This window comes from Crocodylus siamensis, chromosome 2 (assembly GCF_052110815.1).
Source record: "Crocodylus siamensis isolate JL-2025a chromosome 2, ASM5211081v1, whole genome shotgun sequence".
Taxonomy (NCBI): domain Eukaryota; kingdom Metazoa; phylum Chordata; order Crocodylia; family Crocodylidae; genus Crocodylus; species Crocodylus siamensis.
In genome coordinates, this window is record NC_143396.1 from 94,193,845 (window position 1) to 94,208,171 (window position 14,327).

General features: G+C 46.6%; 2 protein-coding genes across 7 annotated transcripts in view; one reads left to right on the top strand and one right to left on the bottom strand.

The window, feature by feature from the left end:
- Positions 1-14,327, bottom strand: part of LRBA (LPS responsive beige-like anchor protein) — a 591,088-nt gene that overhangs the window by 241,880 nt on the left and 334,881 nt on the right. For all 6 annotated transcript variants that reach the window (XM_090036376.1, XM_090036373.1, XM_090036375.1 and 3 more), the window contains exons 39-40: positions 9,314-9,460; positions 6,571-6,707 (exon numbers count right to left, since the gene is read on the bottom strand). In XM_090036376.1, the coding sequence (XP_089892502.1) occupies positions 6,571-6,707; positions 9,314-9,460 (284 nt within the window). The remainder of the gene's footprint in view (positions 1-6,570; positions 6,708-9,313; positions 9,461-14,327) is intronic.
- MAB21L2 (mab-21 like 2) lies at positions 1,071-3,023 on the top strand. Its single transcript, XM_090036378.1, has one exon. The coding sequence runs from the start codon at positions 1,429-1,431 to the stop codon at positions 2,506-2,508; it is 1,080 nt and encodes a 359-aa protein (XP_089892504.1). The 5' UTR covers positions 1,071-1,428; the 3' UTR covers positions 2,509-3,023.

Sequence of the window (14,327 nt, forward strand, 5' to 3'; positions counted from 1 at the left end):
GCCAGGCTCGCTCGCCCTGCTCCCGCCCGGCCTGATTGCTGCTGGCCGGGAAGTAGCACGCGTCTCCCCCAGCAAGCCGGCAGCCCTGAGGCTTCTCCTCGCAGCCGGCGGGTGGAAAACAAACAAACAAAACCAAATCAAACCAACCCCCTAAAATAAAAGCAAACTCCACCCCCCTCCTCCCCCCGCGCCCCAATCCGGCCACCAAATCACAGGGACGGAGCTCATGCACTTCATGCACTTGCACCCTCGTCTTTTTGTTTGGTTTTGTTGTTTTGTTTTGTTTTCACCTCTCTCAAGGCCACAACTCTCCCCAGGATTGAATCCCTGGCGCGGACCGCATCCTTGTCCTCCGGCCGGCTGGCGATGGAGGAGGGAGGGAGGAGGGAGGCTGCGGGTGTGTGTGCGCGCCCCACTCCAGCCCCGCCGCCAGCAGAGGCAGCAGCGGCGGCCGCCCAGCTAGGAGCGCGCCCGGCGCCGGCCGCCCGGATTGGCTGCCCCTCTGACAGCTCCGCCGCCGATTGTAGGACGGGAGCTCCGCCCCCGCGGCCGCCCGGGCCTGGGACCATTCATAAACTACCCGGCGGGCCGGCTCCCCCAGAGCCGCGCACACACGCACACCCGCGCGCGCGGGCAGCCGGGGCGCAGCGAGCCGCAGCCTCCGCGGGCACCTCCGGGGGCGGGGAAGGCTGGGGGGAGGATAAGCAAGCCGGGGGACAGCATCGGCACCCTCCTCCTCTTCCTCCTGCTGCTGCTGCTGCTGCCAACGTGCAAAAAATTTTTAAAAAATAAATAAAAGGCAAGAAGCGAGAGGCGCGGGCGGGGCCGCGACCCCCCAAAACCAGCCGCTCCGAGAACAACTCCAAGCCCGGGAATGAGCCATCGGAGCCCGAGGGCGGCCGCCTGCGCCTGACGCTAGAGACCGACACCGAGAGAGAGAGAGAGAGAGAGAGAGAGGAAAGGGGAGGGTGGAGGGGGGTGGAAGTCAGCGCCGCCCTGCCAGGCCGCGGAACCGGCCTGCTGCCCCGGACGAGTTTGGAGGCTTGCTCGGGAGCCTTCTGGGGCTTTTTTTTTGGGGGGGGGGGGGGAGGGAGGGGGTCCATGACCTATTGACGCCGCCAGCGGTGCGTGGAGGCTGCACGGACCTTCCCCCGGCCCCGCGGGCACAAGCCGCCCAAACTTTGCAGGCGCGGGAGGAGGAGAGGGGGGCGCTGCCCCCGGCTCGGCGCTGCCTCCCCGCTTGCTCCCCGGCTCCGGGCGGGGAGAGGGGCCGGGCTGCGGCTGCGGGGCTTGGTGCTGGGAGCCGCCGGCTCTCCCCGGCGCTGGGGCCGCTGCAGTCGTGCGAAGGAAGCTGCAGCCCCCGCTAAAGCATTGGATCCCTCAACGTACTGCGAGAGCCCGGTGTACAGCCCGGACCTGTGCCCCAACATGATCGCCGCGCAGGCCAAGCTGGTGTACCAGCTCAACAAGTACTACACGGAGCGCTGCCAGGCGCGCAAGGCGGCCATCGCCAAGACCATCCGCGAGGTGTGCAAGGTGGTGTCCGACGTGCTCAAGGAGGTGGAGGTGCAGGAGCCGCGCTTCATCAGCTCGCTGAGCGAGATCGACGCCCGCTACGAGGGCCTGGAGGTCATCTCGCCCACGGAGTTCGAGGTGGTGCTCTACCTCAACCAGATGGGCGTCTTCAACTTCGTGGACGACGGGTCCCTGCCCGGCTGCGCCGTGCTCAAGCTGAGCGACGGCCGCAAGCGCAGCATGTCCCTCTGGGTGGAGTTCATCACGGCCTCGGGCTACCTGTCGGCGCGCAAGATCCGCTCCCGCTTCCAGACGCTGGTGGCCCAGGCCGTGGACAAGTGCAGCTACCGCGACGTGGTGAAGATGATCGCGGACACGAGCGAGGTCAAGCTCCGCATCCGCGAGCGCTACGTGGTGCAGATCACGCCCGCCTTCAAGTGCACCGGCATCTGGCCCCGCAGCGCGGCGCAGTGGCCCATGCCGCACATTCCCTGGCCCGGCCCCAACCGCGTGGCCGAGGTGAAGGCGGAGGGCTTCAACCTGCTCTCCAAGGAGTGCTACTCGCTGACGGGCAAGCAGAGCTCGGCCGAGAGCGACGCCTGGGTGCTGCAGTTCGGCGAGGCCGAGAACCGCCTGCTCATGGGCGGCTGCCGCAACAAGTGCCTCTCGGTGCTCAAGACCCTGCGGGACCGGCACCTGGAGCTGCCCGGCCAGCCGCTCAACAACTACCACATGAAGACGCTGCTGCTGTACGAGTGCGAGAAGCACCCGCGGGAGACCGACTGGGACGAGGCGTGCCTGGGCGATCGCCTCAACGGCATCCTGCTGCAGCTCATCTCCTGCCTGCAGTGCCGGCGCTGCCCCCACTACTTCCTGCCCAACCTCGACCTCTTTCAGGGCAAGCCCCACTCCGCCCTCGAGAGCGCGGCCAAACAGACCTGGCGGCTAGCCCGGGAGATCCTCACCAACCCCAAAAGCCTGGACAAGCTATAGGGCGGCCCGGCCCAGGACTTGTGTTGCACCGGGAGCGCCGGACACCCCCCCCCCCCGAGCCACCCGGCGCCGCTCGCCAGGCCAGAGCGCTACCGCCCTCCTTGCACGGAAGAGACTCTCCTCTGTCCTGCCCCTGCCAACTTTCTTTTCTTTTTCTTTTCTTTTTTTTTTTAATCTTTGGGAAAAAAAAAAACCTCTCCCCCCCTAGAGAAGCACTCGGACTTTGCCACCTCCACACCGCCCCCCACGCAGGTACACTTTCCGATCCGTGTCTAGTCCTTCTTTTCTTACCTCTCTCTCGTTTGCCTGAATGTTTGTCACCAAGTGAAAAAAAATTATTTAACTCTATGTACAAATTTCACCTTAAAACGAACAACAACAAAAAAACAAACAAAGAAAAAGCAGCAAAAGTTTGACTGGTGTGAAATTGTATTTCGGGCCGAGGGCGGATGATGCGCCTCGAGCCTGACTTGTTGCAAATAGTAATAAAAAAAAATAATATTACTTCAACTTGACGTGGACGTTTGGGTGAATTCTTCCTAAATTCAGGCAAGTCGCTTTCCCCAGCCCCCTCCTCCCCCCGACTTTCCGGGAGAAAAGCATTCCTAAATCCTGATACTTTGCTTAAAAAGGAATCGGAGCCTTTCTTTAGCCTCTTCCGATTTGGTTTCTGTTCAAGCTGACGATGCCCTTCCTGCAAATAAGGCTTGCCACACGCCGGCTTTGGCTGCTTTGCTTTGCTTTTCCTGACTCGAAACTTCCTGGCCAAGTCTTTTAAAAAAAGATGTACCGTCGCCTTGCATCGCGCCGGGCTTTTGACAGCACCGGGACACGATGCTGGGGCGACATTTGCCCGGGTCTGTTTGGTTTCCACTTGATTTGGTAAAACCTCGGTAAAGTACCGCGATCCGTTTTTTTACTTTTATTTTTCCCCTTCTGTTTGCCTTCTTCAAGTGCACCGGTCTCGGCTGGATTGGGGAGGGCTCTTGAGCTGTACATTTGACTTTGAAATGACTAGATAGATAGATAGATAGATAGATAGATAGATAGATAGATAGATAGATAGATAGATCCATCTGCTTTGAATTATTAATAGACGTTAGTGCAAGGCTTCGATTTTAGCTTTTCCTTAGAAAAAGGAAAGGGAAAACTTTCTTTCTTTCCTTCCCTCCCTCCGGTTTTGAAGTACAGCAGTGAAACCTGGGGGGGGGGGGCGGCACTGGAAAAGGGCAGTTTTCTCGCTCAAGAAACCAGTCATTCATAATCTGTTGAAGTTGATGAACGTTTTTCAACGAAAGCCCCTATTTTAGGCTCTTGTGTTCAGTTTTCCAAGGGAGCTTCACGCGTCTCCAACTGCCCTAGACTAGAGGAGATGCCGCCGTCAAGGGCTTTAATTTTGCGCTTGATCGGCTCGAAATCTTTCTGAAGCTTGTTTGGAGCATTTCAGCGAACGAAATTTCCCCGGCCTTGCGGGGCAGAGGTAACATTGTAACTTCTTGCTCCCAAGAATTACTTCCGCTTCTTTGTAGAGGATCCGGAAAAGAAATGGCCATTAGACGTCGGGTTGGGAAGGCTCTTGAACCACGGAGCTCAAATTAAGGCGAAATCCCCCATCTGTAACACCGAAACTAGGACCCGCTCCGACAGCACGTCTCTGTGCCGGGACGGGGAAGGCGATCCCGGGGAAAGGCTGGGAAGGATCTTTGTGGAGATGTGATTTCTTTTATTAGTTGAGGGGGGAGGGGGGACTTCTTTGCAAGCTTTCGTGCACGAGCACCCTTCTTCAGTGGGAGGCTCAGGGAAGGGCTCATTTTGCCTCTGCAACATCCCCGATCCTCCCTTTGCCTGAAGAGCTCTCCGCCAGCTGGAAGTTGGGGGACAGCCCTACAGTCCAGGTCCCCTCCAGCTCATTTCACTTCTGGGATAGGAGCAATTTCTGTGCAAGCCACCAAAGAGCCCCGGACCTGACTCACCTGACAGGCCGGGTTTTAAATCGCAGCTTGTCGGACTACTGTTTCCTTGTAAAAACAGTCCCGGAGTAACCATATCAACTCTGATCTTATCAGCCCTGATGCTATCTCCAGCGCAGACCTGGCTTCCCAAACTTGTCACAATGTTTTCTTTGCGGCAGTTTAGATAAATATACAGGGAAGTTCACGGTATGAAGCAGAGGGAGGCTCATTAATTAAACAGGCCTTCCAAGCAAATGCCAGGATCGGGTTTGAAGGGAAGTGTTGGCCAGTCATGAGGATCAACCCATGATCACGCGAGGGGTTAATTCTCAGCAGAAAGCTGAATGGTAACTGCGACTCTTTAAAAAACAGGTTACACTGAATTTTCAGATCCAAGCGTCTTGGCTTTTTTTTAAACGCCTTCCCACCCCACCCCACCCTCCACTGAATGCACTAGACTAATGTAATATTGATCGCACTGACGGCCTCTCCCCTAGGACCCCGCATACCCTCCTCGCCACTCCCGAATTGCAACAGGGAAGCGCTTAAAATGCTTGCTCGTCCTCATGAAAACAGCCCCAAATCAAACCAAAGGAGCTAGGAGGAAAGTAAAACAACGCCTCCAAGTCAAACCAGGTTGCAGGACTGGGCCAGCCTTCTCACTCCTGCACACAACTGTCCTAGCTGCCGAGAAAGGCAAATGGGGAATGGCGCAGCAGCCAAGTTTTCTGACATTTCGTTTTCACTTCTAGAGACCAAAGAGAGCAAACGCCTTTGGAGCTCAAAAACCGTTTTGGATCGACATTGCAACACACTAACGTACTCATCCTGACGACATGTTTTGCATGCAATAGCTGTACTTCTTTTTTACCCCTACAGAGATGATCTTAAAATGCACTGCTCACCAAAAGGAGGCAAAAGGTTTCAAAAGTTTCCCAGCCTCTTCACAATATTTTAAGCCCTTTCCAAAGCTACTTCAGTACAACGGAAACGTGCAGAAAAGTTAAGGTAATTTTACTGCATTCAGGCAAACTGATAGATCCACTTAGCTATTCACAATACAATTTAAAGTTATTTAAAAATAATTTTAGTCAAAATGTTGGACAGTTTTATTTTCAAAACATTGCCATCCCTATCCAACCCCAGCATCTCCGAGCCACTTTCCAATGCCATCTTTTAATAAAGACAAGAGCAATTTATTCAATGAGAACAAAGAGAAGAACTGCAGACACTTAACCCATAAGGTATCCCCCACTGAAAAGCATTCATGTAGTTCTGTGCAAAACTTTAATCTTTCAACCACTTCTCACCCCCCACCCCTCTCTCTTAAATAAACTAAAACAGTTTAACAATAAGCAGATATTGTAAAATCCAGAAACAATTTCCATGTTTAAAGTGGAATGGGAACACATTTATAGTGAGAAGTCCAGACATTTGTTACACATTGCGACCACTCAGATGTAGTCTTTATAGTACTAATTCTGCATTAAGTGAGCAAGTTTGTCTTGAAATGTGTATCTTGCTACAAGGTGGACCCCATTTTAAAGAAAAAAATGCTAATCTGTTACCGTTATCTCAGTGCAAATAAACTTTGCAGAAAATAACAAGTCTATTGAGAAATGCATTTTAAAGGGAGCTTCCCTAAAACAAATAATAGCGTGCACTGTAAAATCTGGTATAGAATAATGGAAAGCAGAAACTGTTAAATCGAGAAGGTAGAATCTAGGCTGCTATGTTATATTGGCTTTGCATAAAAAAATAAGAAAGGGGTTGAGCTACCAGGGCTGTTGAATTTTCTAGTATTCACACTGGTCTTGTGGTCTGAGATGTCTTTATTTAAGATGCCTCCCTGGAGCTTTATGCCCAGCAAGCTAATTAAAATTCAAGCAAGGTTGAACTGTCACCCCCCCCACCACCACACACACACTCCACCACCCCCACCTACCTTTTTCTCCTCTCACTTACATGAACTTCACTAACCATGGTCAGTCACAAACTTACCAAAGCAGGAATACTTATGACAGATAGAGGTAGAGGAAGCGAATGAAGAATTAAAGGTCTAGTGTAATTTGTCATCAGTTCTCAGAGTGAGGGGTCAACAATCTCTTACCTTGGGGTCGATTTTCTTAAAACTAGGATCTTCTTCATCTACTTCAAAGTAGAGTTCAGAAGAGGTGATGGAAAGAGTGCCCTTCGCTACTACAGAGGGTGCCACAAGATGAGCTGGTGTACACAGGCTAACTGGACCTGCCAAAGCACAAAAACACCACCATGGTTCAAAACACCCAAAGGGCCTAGCACCGACTAAGCATAGGCTGCGTTAGGCAGACCTTGTGTAGGTTATTTTCTGAATGCAAAATACAAGTAAAAAAAATCCTGGAGATTTTAGCTTTAAAAAGCAAACTTAAAAACCAGGAAAATGCATGTGTAATAGATTTGCAGTTGCTCTGCACTGTCAAACACTGAAGCAGCTACAGCTGCAGACTGGTGCATATATTACATATGCCAAGGAGGTGGTTACATTGTAACAGAACCTAGTTTTATTTTACCACATTCCAGTTTTGCAACACTTTGATAAGCCTTCTTTGCCTTTTGTTACTAAAAGAACAGAGAAAACGCATAAAAGAGGACTTGAACTCTTCATTTCAAATGTGTGTATTAAAAACCTGGAGGTTTCCATCAAATTCTCGAAAGATGAACACAAGCCTATGGTGAAAGTTATCTAACTTACCCCAGCTAAATGTGTTCTCTCTCATATTCCTGGTAGAAATCTATTGTTAAGATTAAACACTCAGTGCTAGGGACTGTAAAGCAAAATGTTTTTAAAATGCTTTTTAGACCACTGTTAAATATTGCTCAAGGATTCTATATAGTGTTAGTGTAGCTCGGGGACTGTGGGAGTAAACAGCTGGAGGGTTGGTTTCCAACTGAATGAATTTTTATTGGAATAATCACATCTCCACAGGGCTTATCACAGAGACAAATCAGACTACTACTGAAAACAATAGGCTCAGCACAGTTCTAACAATACAGAACCTATTAAATAAAACAACGTGAACAGAGGGAAAAACACCTTAGGTTTGTCATCCAACTGATTAAGAGAGGGAAGGGAATTAAGCTACTTTGTAGCGATATTATCTGTATATTGTATAACTTGTAAAACAATTGGAAAATATGAGTGTGACATGCCCAGGTCTGAATTAATAAAGTGTCTATAAATGAGGTACACACATTCAGGTAATCAATGGGTGAATAACTGCCAAAAAATTCAGATGAATTGTCATTTCCATCGATTGTTAGGAGGGTGATGGTCTTTAATCTCGCATCAATCTTAATGTGTGCCACTAGGACAATAGAAGAGATGCTCTGCTGAGATCAGAGCAGCTTTACCTTCTATTCCCAATGTACAAATACATTGTGTTTGCAGATGGGCATCAGATAGCTACAGAACTGCCATGATTTCCCAAAGCTCATCCCCACAAATAGATGAAATAAGCAGCTCTGTGTTCTTTTGCTGTCTCCCTTTGCCCTCTGTACATTAGCATGTAATCCAGAGGAGAAATAACATTTTTTCAATCACTCTCAGACATTCAATTACAGGGTGAGCAGACAGCTGCAGAAGCTGGGGCATCCTAGGTCCTGTAGAAGACCCCTGACAATTTCCACTTCATTTCTAACCCACACCACTTTATTAGTGAGGATTACTTCTTAATCCTATTGCCATTGTCAAGATTATATAATTAAACTCCCCTTTCACCTCTATTACAGTATGAATGTATTACTGGAGCAATGAATGCATAATAAAAGAGAAGGGATGGGGCAGAAGGCTGTTGGAGAGCAGGCTAGAGATAGAGGGGAACAGATTCACTATAAGAGACCATTGTATTATGCTCCCATTACCTTCATTTTATTTCACTGATCAGTATATGGCCTTGAATTAGTATTTTTAACTTTTTTTTTCTTTGAAGTGGCATACAGTTCAGGCAGTGGGTAAATGAATTGGCATCAAGATGTCCAATAACTTCACATAGTGATCACCAGGGAAGATTATATTTCTTGGTTCTCAGGGAGCCAGAATTGACCAGGAAAAACATTCTTCTGTCCTATAAACCGACATGTATTTTGAGTGCACTCAGAACCCAGATGGCTGAGTGGAATAGTGTAAAGGAGTCTCGCTTTCATGTAGCCTGTGTTGCTCTCATAATAATGGAGTTAAACTAGAAGTTACATACTCTGAATCCAAAGCCACTGTCTGAATTGTGAACATTTAAGTAGTGAAGTTAATCCATTTTGATTGCAAAAAAATCTAACAGAGGCTTATATCCAGTCCAGTGAAAAAAAAATACATTTGATGAAACTGAACTTTTTTTTCATGGTAAAGAAAGGAAGCCAGATACAGGGATAGACTGCAAGAGGGAAGGGCAAGAGTGAAGCCAACTTTTAATATAGTGAACAAACTCCTCCACAAAAAAAAAAAGAGATTGGGACATACATTTGAAATGCACAAAAATAAAGTTTGAGAAAGGCCTTCATTCTAAATAACTTTCCCAGCTGCCTGCCAGTCCCAGCCTTTGAACAGCTGGACTAGACAAAAGTGGAGAAGGGAAATCCCTTCAATGAGAAGCCACTTTTCCTAAGAAAGGGCATGTAGAAAAAAAACACACACCCACAAAACAGTAGGATAAAAACAAGAGGGGTATAAAAGCCAGAGGCGGGGAGATTCCTCAGTGTGCTGCAGTTGGTGCCCACACCTCCAGCTTGGCAGGGCATTCACGCCTGTCCCATACAAGGGGAGCGATCCCAGTGAAAAGCAGTAAAGGAGACTGAGGGGGGAAGAAAGTAGCTCGAGTTACCCGTTAAGTTCTCCAAGTCTTTCTCTTCAATGGATGACAGGGTATCGTCATCGCCTTCCAGGAGAATCTCACTCTCGGAGTTCTGGTTTCCCAGGGCCTGGCTCTTGATGGACTGCTTGCCCCTAACCAGCACGTCTTCCTCGGGAGCTGAAAGGAAACAGAAAGGCCTCGCTGTGTCTCGGCAGCAGCAGCGGTGCCAGCCGGGAGCAGCCTGGAGCCGGGGGCTGGCAGAGCCGCTCCCAGTGCTGTTTCCCCGGCCTCAGCCCGCCAGCCCGCGGCCCCCCGGGGCTGCAGAGAGAGGGGTCGGGCTCTTCCCCCCGCCCAGGCCCCGGGGCTGTGCGGGTCCTTCAACCAGAGGGGCCTGCGCTTCACTCGCATGGGCATGATGCCGCGACGGGGTGCGGGCTGCGTCTCCAGCTCCATGTGCCCCCTCCCCCGCAAGCTGGACTGAGCGAGGCGGCTCCGGCCGGCGCCACGCGGGGTGCGAGCCCTGCCCTGCCCTGCCCGGACCCGCGGGCAGCCCCCGCCCTCCGCCTCAGCCCGCGCGCGTCTGCGCGCCCCGTGTGCCCGTGAACCTGCCGCGTGTGAAACCCGCCGGCCCCCTCCCGAGCCCGAGCGGGGGTGAGGGGGGGATTTGGCCGAGTACGACTCCTGCTCCCCCCCGCCCAAGCCCTGCCCTGCAGACGTGGCGCCAAGGGAAGAGAGTCGCCCGCCGCGTGCACCTGCGATCGCCGCAGTGCTGGGAGCCTGGCAAGGGACAGACGTGTCCCTGCCCGTGGCAAAAAGCGGGGGGAAGCAACCCTCAAAAAGTGGGGTGAAAAATCCTTTTTACCGCTGCAACTAGCAAGCGCATTTCAGCCTGCGCCTTGTAATGAAGTACTGCATGTCAGAGCCAGGCGCTCCTTGTAGTAACATGACAATGCATTTCACTGTAACGTGTCGGGAACAGCCCCCTCCCCACTATCAACACCACCCCCTTGCGCCCTGCTTGGATCGGCCTCCAGCTCCCCCAGGAAAGCCCGCTTTTTCCACAGGGAAGTCCTATTCTCTTTCCAGTGCCAGGGGAAAACTATCCTATTTAAATTTCCAGCTCATAGTACTAACGCCCAGGGGAAGGGTGGCGCTTTCCACGCAAAGGTTGCTCAGTGCTACAGATCAGGTAGGAAATTATAGAGTGATCCTGAAGATCAAAAATGCTCGTTCTTAAAAACCTGTTAAATAAGAATGTACAAGGTCATACTTCCTTTGAAAACCATATGCCAAACACATCAGGCCCAACTAACTTCAACACATTGCTCCTGACTTTCTCTGATTGCTGCCATACAGGATTTGAGGTTCCACTGGCTTATTTTTAAAAAATGTTAATCTGCAAACATTTACAGAAGAAGCCAATCCCCCAGTGGCAACATACAATGGCTTAAATTGTTAAGTAAATATATGCACATAAATTGCAAATAATAAACTATTTAAGTGGAATGTGAAACAATAGCCCTAGTTTATATTTAGGCCTTCCACTTCCACTTTCATTTTTAACTTCCAACAGAATGAAACTGCTTCTCTTCTGCATGATCATTTCTTTCAAATCAGAGCACTTTTCCACATCATACATAACCCTTTTTTTGCCTTGAAAAGCTCTGAGTGCATTGCACACCCCAAAAATATTATTTTGTACTCAAATATATCAGTTCATATAACTAAAGAAAACTCAGATTCTGGAATTGTTCAACCTGAGTTGAAAAAACTCTTGTCATGGAAAATATGCAGCTGATATTTAGAAAGGTTTTCCTGTAATTAACTCCCCCTTGAGGATTTTAAGTTAGCAGCAGTAAAATTACCAACAGTATTCTAATACACACCACATGCACTAGCATTTAGTGGCTTTAAACAGTATACTGTTTAATAATTTATTTTAAAATGAGGACAAAACTATTCCAACTACAAAACAGGATAATGAATATGTTCATAAATGCTGGGAGATTTTATATTTAGTTTTATAAACCATGTCTGCATTGCATATATGATTCTCCATTTACAGGAAAATGTCAGATATTGTCACTCTCTGGTATATCAGGACATCAGCGAAATAAAGGCAGAATACACCAAAGGTCTCATTTCAAACTCAAACTATACCTGTTGCCTATTTAAGATTTAATTTGAAGGCCAAGATCTGTCTGTATGACTTTTAGACTCAAAACAAGGTATTACTAGTCAACCTACAAGTATTTTCTGCAGTCTCCCTCTCTGTCATTACAAAAAATAAAATCAACCTAATAGTTCCCATGGCAAGGTGACTGAAGACCTAGAAAGTAACTCCCTCCTACCATCCTCTTTTTCCCAAACATTCAGATATAACTTTTGTATTAATATGAATACTCCTAATGCATTTTGCTTTAATATTTTCTCCAAACTAAACATGTGAGGCTACTGGTTATTTTAGCTAGAGTTTGTGAACGTTTTAACTTCCGGAATTTCCTCGTATCTATTAGCAGGCATTTGCAGTCCCCTCCTGTATATAAATACAAGTATACATGCATATACTTATGTGCACAAGCTTGGATATGCATTTACAAACAAATAAATGGTAGTTCCTGGAGGGCAGAATGTGACATTATTTTGAAGTATCATCTGTTGGCACACTGCAACACTGAATTCAAGACTAATGTGCGTGCACAGACATACATGCACAAAAGCACATGTACAAGTGCAGATGTATTTTATTTCACGAGATAAAGCCACACAGATGCACCTAATTTATACACATGTATAAACAAACCCATCTAGTTCTCTCTTTGTAAGTATACATGTGTTTGTGTGTGTGTGCATGAGAGCATACCCACAGATATATCTAGCTTACACATACCTACGTGTGCATGCTCATTCATGTAATCAATTTAGCAAAATGCTAACAGATGACACTTCAAAAGTATTACAAATTTTCTACCTTCCAGTAGCTAATATTCTCTTATGTAAAAAGTGTTTAGGGAAAAACACAATTTACTCTTGTAAATCTGTTTAGAAGTATGAAAGAAACACATTTTGCAAAGTTAAGTTAGTCTATTGCAGGCCTGTACAACCCTAACCCTTGCATTTCATGATAAGGCCTGAGCCACTTGCCCCGATCCCAAAGACTATACTTATGTTAACTCTTTTCAGAATCACGACTCTAACACTGGAAGCCCTTGTAAGCATGATTCATATTGTATGGGATGTGGTCATCATATATATCTAGTATCAGGTTTTAAAAACACATACTGCTCCCACTATGGTCAAAGGCCCTTATCCCTCAAGGAACTCTATGCAAGGAGCCCACCGTGGTTACACAGAATCTTACTAATTTTAATGAAGCAGAGCCTCACTGCAGAACTGGGAACTAAGTCTCAATGAATCTTGCATTACTGACAAAAGTATATCTTTCCATACAATAATAGGATTTTTAATTTTAAACTCTTCATATATTTGTAGTTTAAGAATAATGAATAGTTTAAGGAATCAGTTTGATAAATAATTAGAAAGCAACATATAGCCAATAGTCAGTATGTTGAGCTGATAAATTCAGTGAAAGGAGGAAGCAAGGAAATATTTAATTTTAAAATCTTTAATCTGATAATGTTCATTTAAACTAATTTTTAAACTCTCATAATAATTAAAAACATATTTCTTCCTCCTTTCATTCAGTAACACCCCACCTGGTTAAATGAAACATTTGAAGAAACAATATTTTAAAATTATTTTTTCCCACTCCGTATTAGGTAATGAAAATTGACTAGCTAATCACACTTTTTGTCCATGGTCATAAACTCATACAATCTGAAATATATTTCAATTGAAAATACCATAGAAGCATAGTTTAATCCAAACAGAACATATTTTTAATTAAATGTTGAAAATATTTTAAATCATTTTCTTTTAGAAAGATTTTGAAATAATTTATTTCAAAAAGATTTTTGAGGCTCAACTTTAAAGTATTCATATATGCCTGATGCTGCTAATTTCCACAAAGGAAATTCACTTTCTATACCTATTATTTATTATTCTAGGATACTTTGTATTCAAATTCTAAAGCAAGATAAAAATATTTAATCCTCCCTCCTAGAGCACCCCCTCTTCTCCCCCCCTCCTCCCCACACACACACAGTTCTAAGACTGACTTTTATAAATAACCATATTGGAGGTTCTCTTTTTCTTTGAAAAATTACCAAAAGCCCTTTTTCCCAAGCAAGTTAATGTGAACTTGGGAAGGGCAATTAAATTGTCAGAATTAAAAAATTTGTTTTTAACTAGAAGGTAGCCAGAAGTATAGTCAGGGGGCTGGTATTGATTGTCTGAACAGAGAACATTAGTCTTCAGGTATTTACTCTGCCACCTCTGCACCAGAGGCTCTCCTTCAAATCAAATCAATCCCTGGAAAAAGATGGGTTCTTGCTTTTAAAACATAACTGGGCTGCAAGAGAGCTGCTTTTTGTTGCTGTTGTTCTCTGCAGGCTTTACTGTACTGTGTCTAGGCTTCCTATCATCTTTGAATCTTTTTCACTATTTCAGATTGTGAGCTTTCTGCAGCAGGGCCTACATTTGATTGTATTTGATAAGCCTAGCAGTATCAAAATCTAAACAGCATATAAAGCCTCTCTTAACAGTGAAACGGTTGCTGAAAATACAATGTTTTCAGATATGTTTAATGCAGTACTTTCCTTTTTTGTTCTTTATACTTAAAGACTTGTGTTTCACAAACTCATCTCTTGACAAAATCCCTTATGTTTGATGTCAGAGTAGGCTCACGTGGAAAAATAAGTTTTTAAAAGGTGGGGGAAATCTCTTTAAAAAGTCTATTTGCTTCAAAGAAGTGCATATTTAATTGAAATAGAATGTTTCATGATAAATTATTAATGACACCCCACAGAACACAAGTTCTATTCCACTGAGAATTCCAGTGACATCTGAACCCATGAGAACCAAGCCTCAAAGACTGGTCACCAGAATCTCAAAGGATGGAATTTTCAAATCCAAAATTGTTTCA